The 15,445-nt window shown below is 47.0% G+C and overlaps 1 protein-coding gene across 2 annotated transcripts in view; it reads right to left on the reverse strand.

The window, feature by feature from the left end:
• The window catches only part of GNAO1 (G protein subunit alpha o1), a 138,493-nt gene that overhangs the window by 38,098 nt on the left and 84,950 nt on the right, over window positions 1-15,445 (reverse strand). For both annotated transcript variants that reach the window (XM_041458838.1, XM_041458837.1), the window contains exon 4: window positions 7,821-7,981. In XM_041458838.1, coding sequence (XP_041314772.1) covers window positions 7,821-7,981 — 161 coding nt within the window. The remainder of the gene's footprint in view (window positions 1-7,820; window positions 7,982-15,445) is intronic.

Raw genomic sequence — 15,445 nt, forward strand, 5'->3', positions numbered from 1 at the left:
AACCTTTGGAGCTCTCCTGCACCGTGGGGGCACCACTCTGGTGTCAGAGCCCTGAGCAGGGCACAGGATGGGGAATGGGATGATCCATGGAGGAATCAGAAACTGTGAAGGAGGGGAAAGGAAGCTAACTGCATCCTGAGCACACAGAGCTGATCTGTCCTGCTTAGCTGCGTTTGTCCTAGGCTGGAGTGGCTCCTCCTGGCTGTTCACCCCATGGCTGGTGCAGGCAGCTCTGCCCCAGAGTTCCCAATGTGCTGCTACATGCTACCTGGACTGCAGCAAAGTCCTTTTCAGCTTTTCCTTACAAACTGGGATGATTTCTGGGAAAGGATTTGGGGAGGGGGGTCACAGGCAGCTGTGCAGCATCTCACCACTGGTGCCTGCAGACCTGTGTGGAAGACAGCTTGCTCCATCCTGGAGCCTGGCTACAAAGAAACCCCTTCGTTCCTGCCATTCTTTGCCATTTAAGGATTTCAAACGGGTAGCAAATACATCGGGAAAGCACATGCCACCGCCAGGCTCACCTCCCAGCCTCACAGATGGTGCCAGACCTGACGCCAGCCGTGTGAAGAGCCTCGGCATGGTGGTCTCCTGACAGATTTTCCTGCAGACACGCTGCAGAATCAGAGGCTGAGAGCAGCCGGATGGTCCCCACCTGGTCACACGCGTTGCTGGGGGACAGGGCTCAGAGCCCCCCGTGTGCAGAGCCGGGTGCTGACTGGCTGCCATAAAGCAGGAATCACACACAGTGGTGACAAATGCCTTGCTAGAGCTATCCAATTCCCTAAGGAGCTTCTAGGAGTAATAGTCACCCTGACAGCCTCTCTGGTGCACCCCTCAGGAGGTGCCCCATCTCCTGCCCTCAGCCTGTGTGAGCCATGCTGTTTGTCTTGCAGGGCAGGGTGTGATGGAGGAGCTGGAGGTGAACTGTACATCAAACCTCAGGTGCAGAAAGGGAGAGGGAAGCTTGGATTCCTTGGCTTTGCAGGGGAGGAGGAGCAGGGGCTGTGAGCTCCCAGGAGAGTCTGGCTGTGAAGCTGCATCCCAGCACTGCCACGCCTCGGTGTGATGAGGAGGTTGGGGTGAAAGATGGGAGACAAAGTGAGGGGCTCACCTGCAGGGTGTGAGTGCTACCTGAGGAAGGGTGGGAGAGGGAGGCTGCAGCCAGCAATAGGGACAGCAGTGAAAAAACAAACTGAACGGAACAAAAAAAAACCCAACCTCAACCCTTGGTGGCAGCCTGCCAGCTCCAGCTGGTTTCATAAGGACATTTCAGCCTAAAAATACACAAATACTCAGCCAAAAAAAGTCAAATCTTTCTGCGCCAAATCTGTCACCCACAGCCCTTCACAAGGCAGGAAGAAATTCCTGTTGGGTCTGTCAGTTGGAGATGAGAACAGATTATCCGGGGTTCAGGACTGTGGTTCAGCAGGTTTCCTTGGGGGGATGCCCTGTGCTGTGTTTATAGATGGTGCTGGCTGCTCCTCACCACTAAGCAAAATGTGAAAAAGGGAAGAGATGGTTTCCAAGTTCTTGCAGTGTCTCCTCCTCCAGGCAGTGTGAACTACCTCAGCTCCTACCCTTTTGGTGTGAGTTTTGCCAAAATGGGGACAGCCCTGATCTGATGAGCCCATTTAATTGTGTCTCATTAAATACCAATTTACTTACTCAAGGTGTCAAGATTTTACTAATCCCAGGCCAAGGACAACACAGTTACGATGCAACACAGAATGAAAAATGGCAGGGAGGTGGCAGGTACTGCTATGCCTTTGTGCTCCAGGAATGAACTACCTATGTAGCTTCTCTGCTCCTCCTTGCAGGACAGTCTGTATCTCCTGTGTCTTTTCAGAGCTGTACCCCAAAAGAGGGTGGGTCTGGTGGAGCTCTGCCCTGGGGTCTGAGAGGGGCCAAGTGGGATGGGCACTATAACAAGATCCAGTATTTTATGATGAAGCTGTGTTATGCAGAGTCCTGCAGACTTCTGCCTGGGAGTTTTCTGCCAAAGAAGCTCAGTCCTCCTGCTTTCCTGTCAGCATTTGGTGTTATAGGAAGGTGACTTAACACCTACGGTCAAGGTAATCTGACGTGGTCTCCACTCTGCTTTGGGCCAACAGAGGCAGCCCCTGGAGAGTTTGTACCCAATTTTGGTGAAATTGGGTGTTCCAGATGGATGAAGACTTCAGGGGAGATGCTGGAAAACATCCAGCTGATTTAAAACACAATGTCTTTGCTATTGTGCTCTTCTGCCACCTCACCCTCAGCCCTAGGTGAAGCCATATAATAACAGCAATTCCTCAATTTATGAGGATAATAATGAAACTAAGACCTCTACCAAGCCCGAGCCCTGCAAGACTGTAACAGGCTGAAGCTCAGATTGCCTGTGTCTCCCTCACCTTGCACCGACAAGAAACAGCCCCGCTCCAGCACCAGCACCAGCACCAGCAGACATTGCAGAGCTGCTCCTCCCTGGAAATAGATTTGCATCTCATTTGTGGGAATGGAGCAAGGTTGGTGATTCCAGTCAACCAGCTCTGGCCTTTATGGACTGTTTTGTTTTTCTTATTGTAGGGGAATTTGATTATTCAGCGCTGGTGGGCATATTTACTTACTGGGGTAAATTAAACCATAAATTCAGACAAATGTACCTACCTCTACACTTGTGATGTATTTTTCCTTTCTGCTTTATTGGGCTCCAAGACACAAAGGTGCATTGTTCAATAAACAGCGCAATGCAAGTCATCCCAATTAATTGGATTGTTCCATTTATGCTGCTACTGCCTCCAATTAAATGCAAGGGAGCGCAAGTGACAGGCACGAGTAAGATGGGTGTGCAGAAAACCATATTCTAATGCAAAAGCTGTGATGAGAAAATGGAATCTACACACCTGATGGGAATATTAATGCAAAACCATGACCTATAATTTTTCTTTCTTCAGTCTGGGCGTGCCAGAAACAATTGCAGCTCATTAAAATGGATCATGTCCTGACAGTCACGCATAATGACCAAGTCCCACAAGTCCCATGGTTTAAATGTTTGCCTAGCTGGTGAAGCCAGCAAGGTAAATGTTTAGACCATGGGACTTGTGGGACATGGACATTATCATAGAGCTGCATGGTCCTGCTTGACTAGACACAGGAAAGTGCAGCAAACCTCGAAGACCCTTTCTCTCTTTTAAACCCAGTGTTATCAGAAAAAGAGTGAAGGGAAAAAGAACAAACCCAAGAGTGCCAGTGTGGGTTGGACCTTTGGAATTCATCTGGTCCATGCCCCTTTTCAAAGCAGGACCAACTTCAAAGTTAAATTCAGTTTGGAAATTAGCTCAGGTGGCTCAGTGTTGAGCACTTCCAAGGATGAAGATTTTACAGCCTCTCTGGGCAGTCTGTTCCAATGCTGCCTTGTCAGGGCTCAATCTGGAAGCCATTCACCACATCACAACAACATCTGGCTCTACTTTCTTAACTGCTTTTTTGATGCAAAGTGTGTGTTGGCACGTGGGATGCAGTAAGAATCAGTAGGGGAGGTGACAGCATTGTGCAAAGACAATTCTTTTGCAAGGAAAATAGATCAGAAAACAGTCCCACACAAGATGGAGTGAGAAGGAAGACACTGCAGTATTTTATTCTGACTCTGGTGCCATTTTTCTGTAAGGCACTGCCAGACCAATTCTTTAAGATTAAATAACCAAAACGTTGTCCAGTTTGGGCTTGGTATTTGGCACAGGCTTGAGATGTCAGTGCTGTGGTTAGCTGTGCTAGAGCAACAAACACAACTGCATCTCTCTTTCTCCACTGAGCAGTGAGAACTGTATCCCTCTTCAGAGGCATCTCTCTCTCCTTGGCTCCTGATGGAGGGAGCCAAAGGCAACAAGCTTCCTAGCCCTGACACCTCTGATATGTGTGAAGATGGATGGGTTGAATGCAGACCTAAAATATTTTACATTTTCACGGTAGTTTCACAGCCCTGGCATTATCAAATGATCTTTCAAAGTACTTGGAAGCAGGAGGAGAAGAACTTGAGATAGGTTCTGGCTTTTTTGTGTCTGTGTACTTGCAAACTGTCTCTGCCTACACATCTTGCAGGGCCTGTTCCTGTTTGGAGATGCACACGGAAAATTAGTGCTCGTGTGGATGCTCTGTCTGCTCCATTTCCCCCCTGAAGTTTGGAGGCTGTTCAAAGCCAGTCCCCATCCCTGGGTGCTTAAGATCAGACTTGCCCTATGTGCTGCACTCCACTGACCAGCCTAGTTAGGAACTCGAGGCTAGGAAACACAAGACAATTTTAAAATCTCAACAAAAGTAGGAGATTAAGGAAACCAGCTGGAAACCTCTGTTTTGCTGATTTTGAAAGCAAAATGTGGGTCACATATGTGCTTCCACAGACAGAAACTGGCTGGAGAAGAAAAAGACATCAGCATTGCCCAGACTCTTTGATGATCAGAGGTAGATTTAGCTCCTAGGCATAGAGACAAGAAAGGAAGAGGAGACTAACTAGGAATAAAAACATAATCAAGATATTAGGAATGTGGAACGCAACCCACCCATAAATTTGCCTTAGGGAACTACAAAAAAATGCAGTTAAAAAAAAAAAAAATGAAACCAATTGCTACATCTTACTATCTTCCCTTGTCTTGCCTTCCTTATGGTTTTGCTTTTTGCAGTCCAAGACACAAGAGGTCCATTACAGAACCTTCCCTCTTCCTCGACCATGTTTTTTCTTTGTAAAAGTGCTGTTTTCTACTGCTCCTTTGCAGCAGCTACGAAATTCTTGCTAAGGACTGGCTGAGTTTAGAGCCCAAAGAAACAAAGCTTTGCAGGAAATCCATACTTGTCTGCATGTATCAGAGGCTAGAAAGCAATGTGCTCTGGCCCATCTGGCTCCAGAAGGGAGCTAATACTCACTTCTTGTTTAGTCTAACACAAAAGATTAAACTTATTTTCAGTGAAATTGATGACAGACTGGTAAGAGCCATGCTGCCGACCCTTGCAGGCTGTTGATTAGCCTGTGACTTGGTCTCCCAGGGGCTGCAACAGAAGGCCTGTTGTTCCAGCCATTTAAAAAAACTCAAGGTAAAGCACTGGAAGAACAGTTAAAGACAACAGCAGCACTGACTCAGAGAAGCCCAGGAGGTGGTTCCTTAGAAATAGCCAAGCAGCAGCGGGAGGTTCTGAAAAGCATTCAGGGCATTTGGTGGGTGCTTTCTGGGGTGAAGGGAAGTGCCTGGAGCACTCCTGAAGGTCTCACCTGTGCTGGCCACAACATGACCTGGTCACTTGGTGCCTTCAGGCTTTGTGGCATGTGCTGAGCAGCCATGGAGCACAATCTCCGACTCCTGCAGGAAACTTCCCTCCTGCCAGCAAAATGCCAGTCCCTAAGGCTTAACACCAAGAGAAGCCTGAAATGAAATGCTAGTGCAGCTCACTGCCTGTCACTGTTTTTCAGACTTTGGGGAACTTAGAATTCAGTTCTTTTCTGGAATTTATTTTTCTTAGCCCTAATGAAAACACATTTTGTAGTTGTTAGTGTTTTAAATTGAGTATCAGTGTGAATAAAGACAAGCCTTTTCCCAGGGTGGGAAAAAAAAATATAAAACTGTCTCAAATCTTCCACTCATGCAAAAGTAAACAACCCTAAAGCATTGAAGAATTAAATAAAATATATGCCTCTTTTCACTGGGAGTCCACTGGGTGTGAATAAGTGCCATATGAGCTCTCACTTGCACCACCATCTCCTGTGATGGCACCAAGGCCTAGAGGTGCAGAAGGATGTGTTTTGGTGCCCTGCCATGTGACAACATCTTTGTTCCCAGTGGTAGAGCCACCAGAGGCTCCTGAACACCAGCAGGGCTGTGAATGAGAAGGGCTTTGTTATCTCCAGCTTCTCCACCAACCTAGCCCAGAGAAAAAAGGTGCCCAGCCACAGCACAACTCACAGCTAAGGAGAGAGGCATCACAGCACTGCCCTGGCACAGAGGGCCATCCATCCTCATCTGGATGCAAGAGATTTTGTCAGAGACACAAGAATTCATTTGGCTGGGCTGCAACCCCTAGATTGCAATTGCTGTGAATACTACGGCACAGAGCCTCTTCAGTTGATGTCTAGAAACTGCTTGTGGTTTCAGAGCTCTTGCTGATGAATTGCACAGCAGCTGGTCATATTGGGAGGGCTCTGCTTATTATTTTCAACTGCTGTCTTGCATGGAAGGAAAATCAAAATACTTTCCTCAAGGTAATTTGCTCTAAAACAATTGAAGGTTTTTCCACAAAGTTGTAATGCAATTAGGACTGGCATTTTAGATAATTTATATCTCTAAAGGTATGTTTATGCCATCACACCCTTATTTTGTGAAAAAAAAAAAAAAGAAAAAAGAAAAAAGAAAAAGCTGCTGGCAAGAGAAAGCTTATTTTGCTATTACAGGCAATGAAATACAGATTCAACCATCATCCACCTAGTACTGATTAAAAGGCAGCAGAATGCCAGGATCATCTCTGAGGTGTGATCATGGTTGGGTAGGATGCTGTATCACCAACCACACATCTGCAGGTTTCCCATTCAGTTTTCCATCAATGCCAAATGATGTGTCATCACTTGCCTTCTGCTGCAGCACCTCAAGTGCTGCTCTCCCCAGCTGCCCTGCCAGCTTGGATGGGAGCAGCTGGTGCAGCTGGGAGCACCAGGCCCACCACACAGAACAAAACCAGCAGCCACACCAGTGCCTGGGTTTTGTTTTTGATATCCAGGAACACCCCAAGCAGAGATGCCAAACAATCCAAACACAATAAGAACTCCAGAAGTGCATGAAACAGCTGGTGAACTTGTTGCTATGGGATATTGTGACAGCCAAAAGCATGGACATAGCATTGCCTGACACCATTGGGAAGCTTCTGTTTGCCTGATTGCCAAAAGGTCCAAGGGCACAGCTGGGGAAATGAAAGCTGTCTGCACGCCTGGTCCTTATGTTTATACTTAACCACCTTTGGTTGACTCTTGCACAAGATACAGTCCAGGGCCAGGGGCATTTTGCTGGACTGCAACAGATGCTGTGATTGCAATTATGGGATGAAAACCTTTAGTCTCCTGACCTAGGTTGAAGCAAATATATTGGATCAATTGTCATTACAAATAGGTCTGAACTGAAACTGGGGAGACGCGGAACATCTCTTCAGAGCCACAGCAGCCATTTATGGGTGGATGTCCTGTCCTCATGACAGTATGAACCAAAGCCATGGATTCAGACAATCCCCATTGAATGACATCTGGATGTGGTCCCTAATGGCAGAGAAGCTACTGACTGTATTACAAGAGTAACTCAATACCCCTGGAAAAGTAAAGATGTCCCTTACCCTTGGTTGTAATCCAGCTGACCTATCAGTACACTGTACAACTACAGAAGGTCCAGTGGGAAAGAAAAGCAAACAGAGGAAAGAAAAGCAAACACAAGAGCTGTACTGCTGCGCAAAGCAGGTGATCACACCCTTCTGTTCTCAGTCAGATAGACAAAGGAGCCATCTGCTGTGCCCACAGGTTGATTTGCCTATATTCACTAGATCCATGTTTGCAAAAACCTACCCTGAGACATTTGGGAGCAGTTTGGGAACCTGGCCTTGGGGTCACAGGCCTGACCCCAGACTGGCCAAGAGTGGACATGAATGTCCTGCCTGATCCTCTGTGCTTTGCAGTGGCCTGTGGCACAACACACATCCCAAACTGTAAGCAGAGACACGTTCAGTTCCACTGCTATTAGGTCATTCACTTCAGTCAAAACTTCAACAAATCCAAATGCAGCTTCTCAACATGCAAGGCTATGGCCAAGGATACTCACTATTGGGCTGAGTCGTTAAGTTGATATTCCCGGGACCGGTTGAAGCATTCTTGGATCCCAGAGTCTGCCCAGAGCCTCATCATAGCTGACAGCAGCTCTGGAGAGAAGGGCTCTGTGTCCTCCATCCGACTTACGACATCGCAGACCATCTTGGCATCAGCCTGCAGAGAAAAGAAACAAGAGCTCACAGAGATGCTTAAGGCAGAATTTGGAGCCAGATATTTCAGAAACAGTTCTCCAAACCATCAGGAGTAAAGAGGCCCTGTTTCTCAGGATGGGGCTTTAGCATCCATACTGTGTGATCCAGCTGAAAGGGCAAAAGGAGAATGGAGGAAGGAAATCACAAGGAAAAAGTTTGTGCAATCCACCTCATATCAACAAATATTTCTATTCAACAGACAAAGCAGTCTGCACTGCATGTGTGGAATTTCATAGGAACAGATAGGAATTCATACATGTACAAGGATATTTAAAATTGTTAGCAACAACGCCTTGCTTTAACTGAAAGTGGAAACTTGCTGAAGTGGGGGCTTTGTATCAGAAAGAACAGCAGAAAGACTCAAGAAACAATTTTTTCCAGATGCTGGTTTATTGCTTTTCCTAAATTCTTGTTCTTTGCTATGAGCCCCTGCTAGGAGGGCTAATTCATGTTAATGCGGACCACCTTGGCTGCTGTGGTGCTCTGTGACTCAGAGGGAGAGGAATCTCCCACGGTTACAGAGCATGGCAGTGAGGGCAGGGCCAGATGGCCATTTTCAGATGGAATCTTTTTTGGTGAGAAAAAATGAGATTCACTGGGACAGCAACGTTTCCTGGAGGATAGTGCTCTGACACAACTTGGGTCTGGAAGATGTCTCAGATTTAGAATGGGAATGTCTAGACAGCCTTGGAATAGCTGAGTTCAGCCTTCCTGTAATAGTCCACAGTGGCTGATGCTTCACTCGTTTGTGAAGAAGGACACCCAGATTCATGACTATGCTTGCTTTGCAAGAAGTAAACTCCCACAGCACCCACAGACTCTTGAAACCCTTGGGATGTTGACTAATCTGCAGAGTTTTTCTTTCATTGCTTTGAAAATCTCATATTTCTACTAGCTGAAACAAACCCAATTATTATTGCTATAATTAATTGGAAAAGAGGAGCTCTTGTTCCTTGTGTGTGTGCAGCAAGCTTGTGAAGACAACCTTCTTGTTTTACTCTCTTGCCTCTTGTGTGCTAGACTGAACCCATTCTTGGCTAAATGCAGGTGGAAATCTTTGCCTTCCAGGGTGTTTGATCTAAGCCAGCGAGTGCAGACCAGAAAAACAAATCTTGAGAGGGGAGTGCAGGCTCTGCTCATGCTTTGTTGGGGACAATTAGATGTGCCATCATTGAGGAGCACCACAATAATCTTATTGTATGGATGGGAATAACAAGTGTATGGCAGGGTCTGTATGGTCAGGATCAAAACTCTGTAACCTCTTCTCTGAACACCAAAACTGTGGAGAAATTGCAGAGCACCAAACTGAAAGCACTGGAGACTGAAGCTGTTTGAGATTTCAGTGCTCAGTGAAAAAGCCTCAGGTGCCCTGAACATCCAGCCTTTATGGGCTGAAGAAGTCTCAGTACTGTATGTCTCAGTATTGTATCCCATAAAACTTAATGGGGTGGACTCTATGCTTTGAAGGCTTTATGAACATAAAATCTTTCTCACAGAGCACTTAACTTCATATTACAGTGCCCAGGAATCTTCCCAGCCCTCTGTACAGACTCTGCTCATTTTGGCGAAAAAGTATTGGTGACTCACACCTCAAAGCCAAGACAAACGAAGAACATTGAAGAGTTCAGTTAATTTCAAAAGCTTGTTTTCTGCCCCGGAGTGCTTTGTGAGCTGAGTGAATATTAATAAATAATCTGTATGGTTTGCCTGCCCTGCTGGAGCGGCAGTTCTGCTCTTCTCACAGACTCTAAATGACATAAAACCTGCTAATGGCTGCGGTCTGCCTTGGCTCCAGTATTTGTGTATATGTGATGCAGGAAAAGCATCCATGCTTCCAGTCAGGTAGAAGGATGTCTTTGTATGTTATCTTGACTGCTGGAGGGGGTTATAGGTATAAGTAACAGATCTGTCCACCTGTCTGTGATGGCAAAGCACATTTGAAGCTCTCCAGCTGTCATGGGCATGGTCTGGGCTTCTTCTGAGTTTTGTGGATTTAACTGCAGGCTGCTCTTTGCAAAACATCAGAGGCAATGGCACAGTCATCATGTTTTCTGTGCTGGGAAATAGCTGCATCACCTTTTCAACTACTGAGACTTGTGGCAGTTCCCTGTAAGACCCATCACAGGGGGGTTTTGAGCAGAAGACAGAGATGAACAGCAATGACAAGGCAGAATGGGAGTGACCAGGCACAGACATTTCTGGCTGTGGTTATCTGTGAGTCTGTTGGGCCAGAAGTGGGCACGTAGGGCAGGGGATTATTTTGGTACATGATCCTCTGCAGTAACTGGAAGTCCCTTTTGGGGACAGGAGAGGCTCTCCTCCCACAGCATGGACACCTGCCTGCAGGGCAGACAGAGTCAGCAGGCTGAAACAGGGGAAGAACTCGAAGGAAAGTTTATTGCTTCTGCTGAACAGTAATAACAATATTCCAGACTTAGTTTTATTTTGCAGAGTGAACCCTTGGTTTTACAGATCCAGAAAAAGCAGGTGTAATGAGTACTTTTAAAAATACCCCTTCCCCCTGCCAAGGTTGAAGTCCCTCTGTCAAGGAGCATGGGGCCATCCAAGAGTTCAGGCATTTGTTAGATGATTTAACGAGCAATTAAGGATCCATGAAGAGAAGATACCCCTTTCTTTTCTCACTCTCCAGGCTGTGTCTCAAGCTGGGAATGACATTAAAATCTCCAACTCCCCCTGGGCCCAGCAGGTAGATTTTAAATACTGCCTGATTGACTTTTCCCTGCCTGCCTCCCCTGGGTCTGCTGCTCCTGCTTTTCCCGAGGTGAGAGGAGCCGAGCCTCCTGCCACGCTGTACTGCAGCCAGCAATTAAATAAAGCAAAACAAAACAGGCAAACCAGCCCCCCACTCCCCTGCCTTGCAGTTCCCATCCGACAGGGCTGCTGTTAATGAACATCACGGTGGTATTTCAGCTACCTCGGGAACTAAAAATAGGCAGTGCTTGGCCCCTGGGATTGCTGGAAGGAGCTACAAAATGGTGCAGAGCTCATTCCACCACTGCTGCCTCTGCCATTCCCAGCTGCTCTGTCTTCTGTCTCCTCGGAACAAGACATCTGGGAGGAGGGTAAGAGGTCAGGCTGGTCTCCTTCATGCTGGCTCTTACCCAGCATGAGCATCCTAGTCTTTGTCTGCAGCATTCTGACACATCCTGCTGCCACTCCCCAGTGCCTTGTGTTTCCCATAGCAGGTGAAACCCTAACACCTGAGCTGAATGCCTTTGGGCCGTTCATTATGGAGAGTGGCATTTGACACTTTGTGTCACTCCTGAATGCTGATTCCATCCACCTCCAGCAGGACAATTAAAGCCGGCTGTGCACGGTCGGGGGAGACAGATGAGCTTAGAGACTGTGGTAAAGTGAAATTATACATCCAGGCTTTAGACATCAAGCCAAGAGACCAAATAAGTCTTTACTAAAGAACAGACCTCCTCTTTGGTCAGGGAAGGGAGAGGGTTCTGTAAGGCCAGGGCAGGGTCTGAAATCCACAGGCAGCTGTGAACAAGAAGCTTGTAAACACAGTGGGAAGTTGGCATGTGTCATTCCTAACTCCAGGTTGTGGGCCTACCTGTGCAACACACTTCTGGTCTAAATCCAGTTCAAAAGGGGATCTGTTCTCTCCCTAACCTGGATACAACTGCAGTTATTTAATTGTCTCCCATATGTCACTGTCACCAAGCTCACAGCCTGTGCTCAGCATACAAACTTGTGACTTGCAACAGTCACACAGCCCAATTAATGTGTTACCTGGCTGGAAGGGAGAGGGGCTCCTCCCTGCAGTCTGAGACTACTGGCAGTTGCCTTTGTCTCTGCAAGCAAGTTATTTTCCATTACCCCGATACAGACCACCCCTAATTACTTGTTCCTCACCACCACCCATGACTGGTGCCCATGAAGATACCAGCAGAGCTGCACTATGAAGGTACCAGCAAAGCTGCTGCTGCCCTGGCTGCTGTAGAGTCAGACTGGAGTAGGACCTAGGTCCCCATCTCTGTCTATCCTAGGGCAAATCCTAGCTCTGATTCTTTGAAGTTGACTGGACACTGACTAGGAAACTTTTTATTTTAATTTTGTATCAAAAAGGAATAGTTTTCTGGAAGGGGAATTTTAAGGGAGAGGCAAAACCTTGTGTGAAGCTGCGTGGTACAAATCTGCCAAAGCTTAAAGAGCTGTGCTGTGCTACAGCCAATGAAGGTATGAGCTGGTGTGCCACACTGTACTGTCCTTTCCTTTTGGTGAACTAAATCCCAGTAAATATCAATTTTTCCTATTATTTGTTCTGATTAATGATACTTGTCACTTAGCCTGTCTCAAAGGTTAATCTTGGGGCAATTTTGTCTGGTGGCTGGTTGTACCAGGAGCTGCTTCTCTGAACATTTCAGAAAATCCATGCAGTGGGGGAAAAGATAAGCACTATAAGCACTTCAATTTGGCTGGTGGTACAGGGCACATCAATACAGTACCAATCATCAGCAAGCAATCTTGTGAAAATAGTAGTGGCCATCATGAGTCATGAACCTGGGGATAATCAAACTGATGTCTAGAGACCATCCACCATCCAAAAATGACATCCTTGGAAGGGAACCCTTTGGGGAACCAGATCCTGACCTCAGGGCACAGCAGGATGTGCCTCTGCTACTCCAGTGAGAAATGGTGTCCTGTAACTTTGTGGCAGAATGTGTATCATAAACTGAAAACCTCCCCCTTCTCCTTACAGACTGTCTCAGAAATATGGACCCCACTTCCAGACAAAGAGTGGTTGCATTGCAGCAAAACCCAGTGTTTTTTCACAGCATTTCAGCCTGAATAAATCCTGGAAACAAAGCATGGCTGGTGAATATGTCTTTTCCAGAGACATCCAGGGCCCAGCTCCAAGTCCATAGAAGTTTTTGTAGACACTGAATAAATAGCTACATGTATGACTCTCCCCCTCCCTCTCCCTCTCTTTCTCACGCATCTGTGTTTCAGAGCTGACCTCTCAATCTGGGCAAGTCTGTCTGGCATTAAGCAGCTGCTGTGCATCGTGAGAGAGACAACTTTCCTCCTGCACCCTTCCATCTACCCTCAGAACATTTAATTGAGGCCTCCCACCTTGGCTTGGCATTTGGCTTGCTGAGAGATCCTGGAAGGCACTGAGCAGGTAAAAATCTATCCAGTGGCTTATTAATATCTACCCCTTTGGAGATTACCTTGAGGTGGGCACCCAAACTTCCCCTCTTCACTCATGTTAGCTGGAGGTGGAATTGCAAAACTCTGGACAGAGATCCCAGTGGTCTGGGAAAGGGGTTTACACAAAAGCTCAGCATAATGCTCTCTAGCACTCTGCATCACACAGCAAAGCTAAGCCTAAAACGTTAAGTTAGAGATGGCTGGCTTTCCACAGCGTCACAGCAGTCATCCACCCTTGTGCAAACCTCTCACAAAAAGGTTGGCTGATGTGGATACAATGCCAAAGGGCTGCCGTCTGTCTGGGAGCAGACAGACTTCTGTGTACAGAAAACACAACCAGCCACGGTGGCATCCAGAGCTTCTCATGAGCTTGTGCTGTCCGGCTGGCAATTAGTACAGCCCTGGTTTTCGTATCCTTCTGGAGCCAAGATGGCACCATCACCTCTCACTGTCTTGGCCAAACAGTTCTGTGTGTCTGGGAAGTGATCTAGGATCTCTAGCCTGAAACCTTATTATAGCTGTTTTTTTTCTGTCTGCTGCTTCCTGTTTGGGCAGACATTGAGCAGGACTGATATTGCAGATTATGATGTTTCTTACAGCAGGGCAACTGCTCTGCGTTCAGTACTACCTTCATTCCCATTCTGGATGATACTGCAGTTCACCAAATAAAATTTGCCAGCCCTTATGTGGGTATTACCCTCTTTTCCCCTCCTTCAACACATAGAAAATAATGTTCCTGGTTTGCTTGGACTGATGACTATCTGGCAATCCAGAGACTGGATAATGCATGGACTAGATTAAGCTCTTGGGTTGCCAGCTGACCAGCACCATAGTAAGAATTCCTATAGCTCTACGTCCTGTAGAAAATAGTGGTTCATTCACTATTGGGGGACAAACCCACAACCCAACAACACAGAACTCAACCTGCAAGGACTAGTTATTTCCTGAATTTGCTTTTTTTCTAGGAAATGCCCGGTCCTCCCCTCTTTTTGAGGAGCTCAGAGTAGCTCCAGAGCTGGGCGAGACAAACGCGGTGGGTAGCTGACCTGATTTTTCCAAGCAAGAATGGGAAAGCCAGAAAGCATGTGTTAAAAGGTCTCAAAATAGGTCCTGACCCACTAGCTGCAAAGGCAGGAAAGAAAACAGCACACTCTCCATCCCAGTCCCCTCTATTTCAAGAAGAAGGCATCCCCAAGAGTTCAACAGCCACTGCATGCTCCCCCAGCACTGCTCCAAGAACGGGATGCTTTAATGGGTCCTCTTCCCTACAAGCACTGAGCAGAGGGTCTGGCTACAGGAGCTGAAAGCCCAAACGTCATCCCTCGCTGAGGACTTTCAGGCCATGCAGGCACAGACAGCACTGCCCACCAGGGAGGGGATGAGAGAGAGAGTCACAGATGGGGGACATTAGCCGCATGGCTTCATGCTCTGCAGGGAAGTGCTCTGCCGCAGTGCTCAGGAGCAGGCTGGAAACATGTAAAGATGAGAGAGCAAAATCCTTGCAGCTTACTGCCCTTCTCCTCTCCCTAATATCCTCTGCTGGGTAGAAGTCCATAAAATGTAACAGCACTGGAATATTTGTGCTGCAGTAAATGGCAGACAAATGCCTGAGATGCCACAGTGAGAACACAGGTGGGGAAGCTGCATTGGCTCCTGGCATTTGTAAAATAAATGGATATTTTCCATTCATTGCAACGCGGACGGCTGAGGCTGAACAGAGTGGGAGTGGTGGTGATTCTCTGGGAACCCACTCTGGGTTTGGGAATTCCTGATGGGTTTAGCCTGTACATCTTCCACTCCTGAAATGTCTTTAAGATTTTCCACACTAACATCCCTCTGGGTGACTGTGTTAAAAGTGGCTGGGCAGAGGGGACACAGTTTCATTCCAAGCTTTCCCACCATAAAGGGGAAAAACAGGCTTTGTCTTTGGAACAGAAAGGGAAACCAGCTCCTGTGGTGGGTGTATTCCCAGGAAAAAGATTTTTTTAATATCTCTGGCTAAATGCCACTTGTGTATGATGGTTTATAGGGCACTGCCTTCCTGCTGGGAAGTTGTGCAGTGCTGGAACCCAGTAATTAGTTTAATGCTCAGAGCCTGATGCTGAACGGTGGGTGCTAATCTCCACTCTACAATTAATCTCCCAGATTTATCAGTACCTCTGTGATGAGGGACTAAGCCTGTGGGCTACATTCATCTGTCCTTGAAGAAAGAAATGGTCTTTCAACCAGAGAGAGCCCTGTT

Source organism: Pyrgilauda ruficollis, unplaced genomic scaffold (genome assembly GCF_017590135.1).
Source record: "Pyrgilauda ruficollis isolate IOZ18807 unplaced genomic scaffold, ASM1759013v1 scaffold13, whole genome shotgun sequence".
NCBI classification, from domain to species: domain Eukaryota; kingdom Metazoa; phylum Chordata; class Aves; order Passeriformes; family Passeridae; genus Pyrgilauda; species Pyrgilauda ruficollis.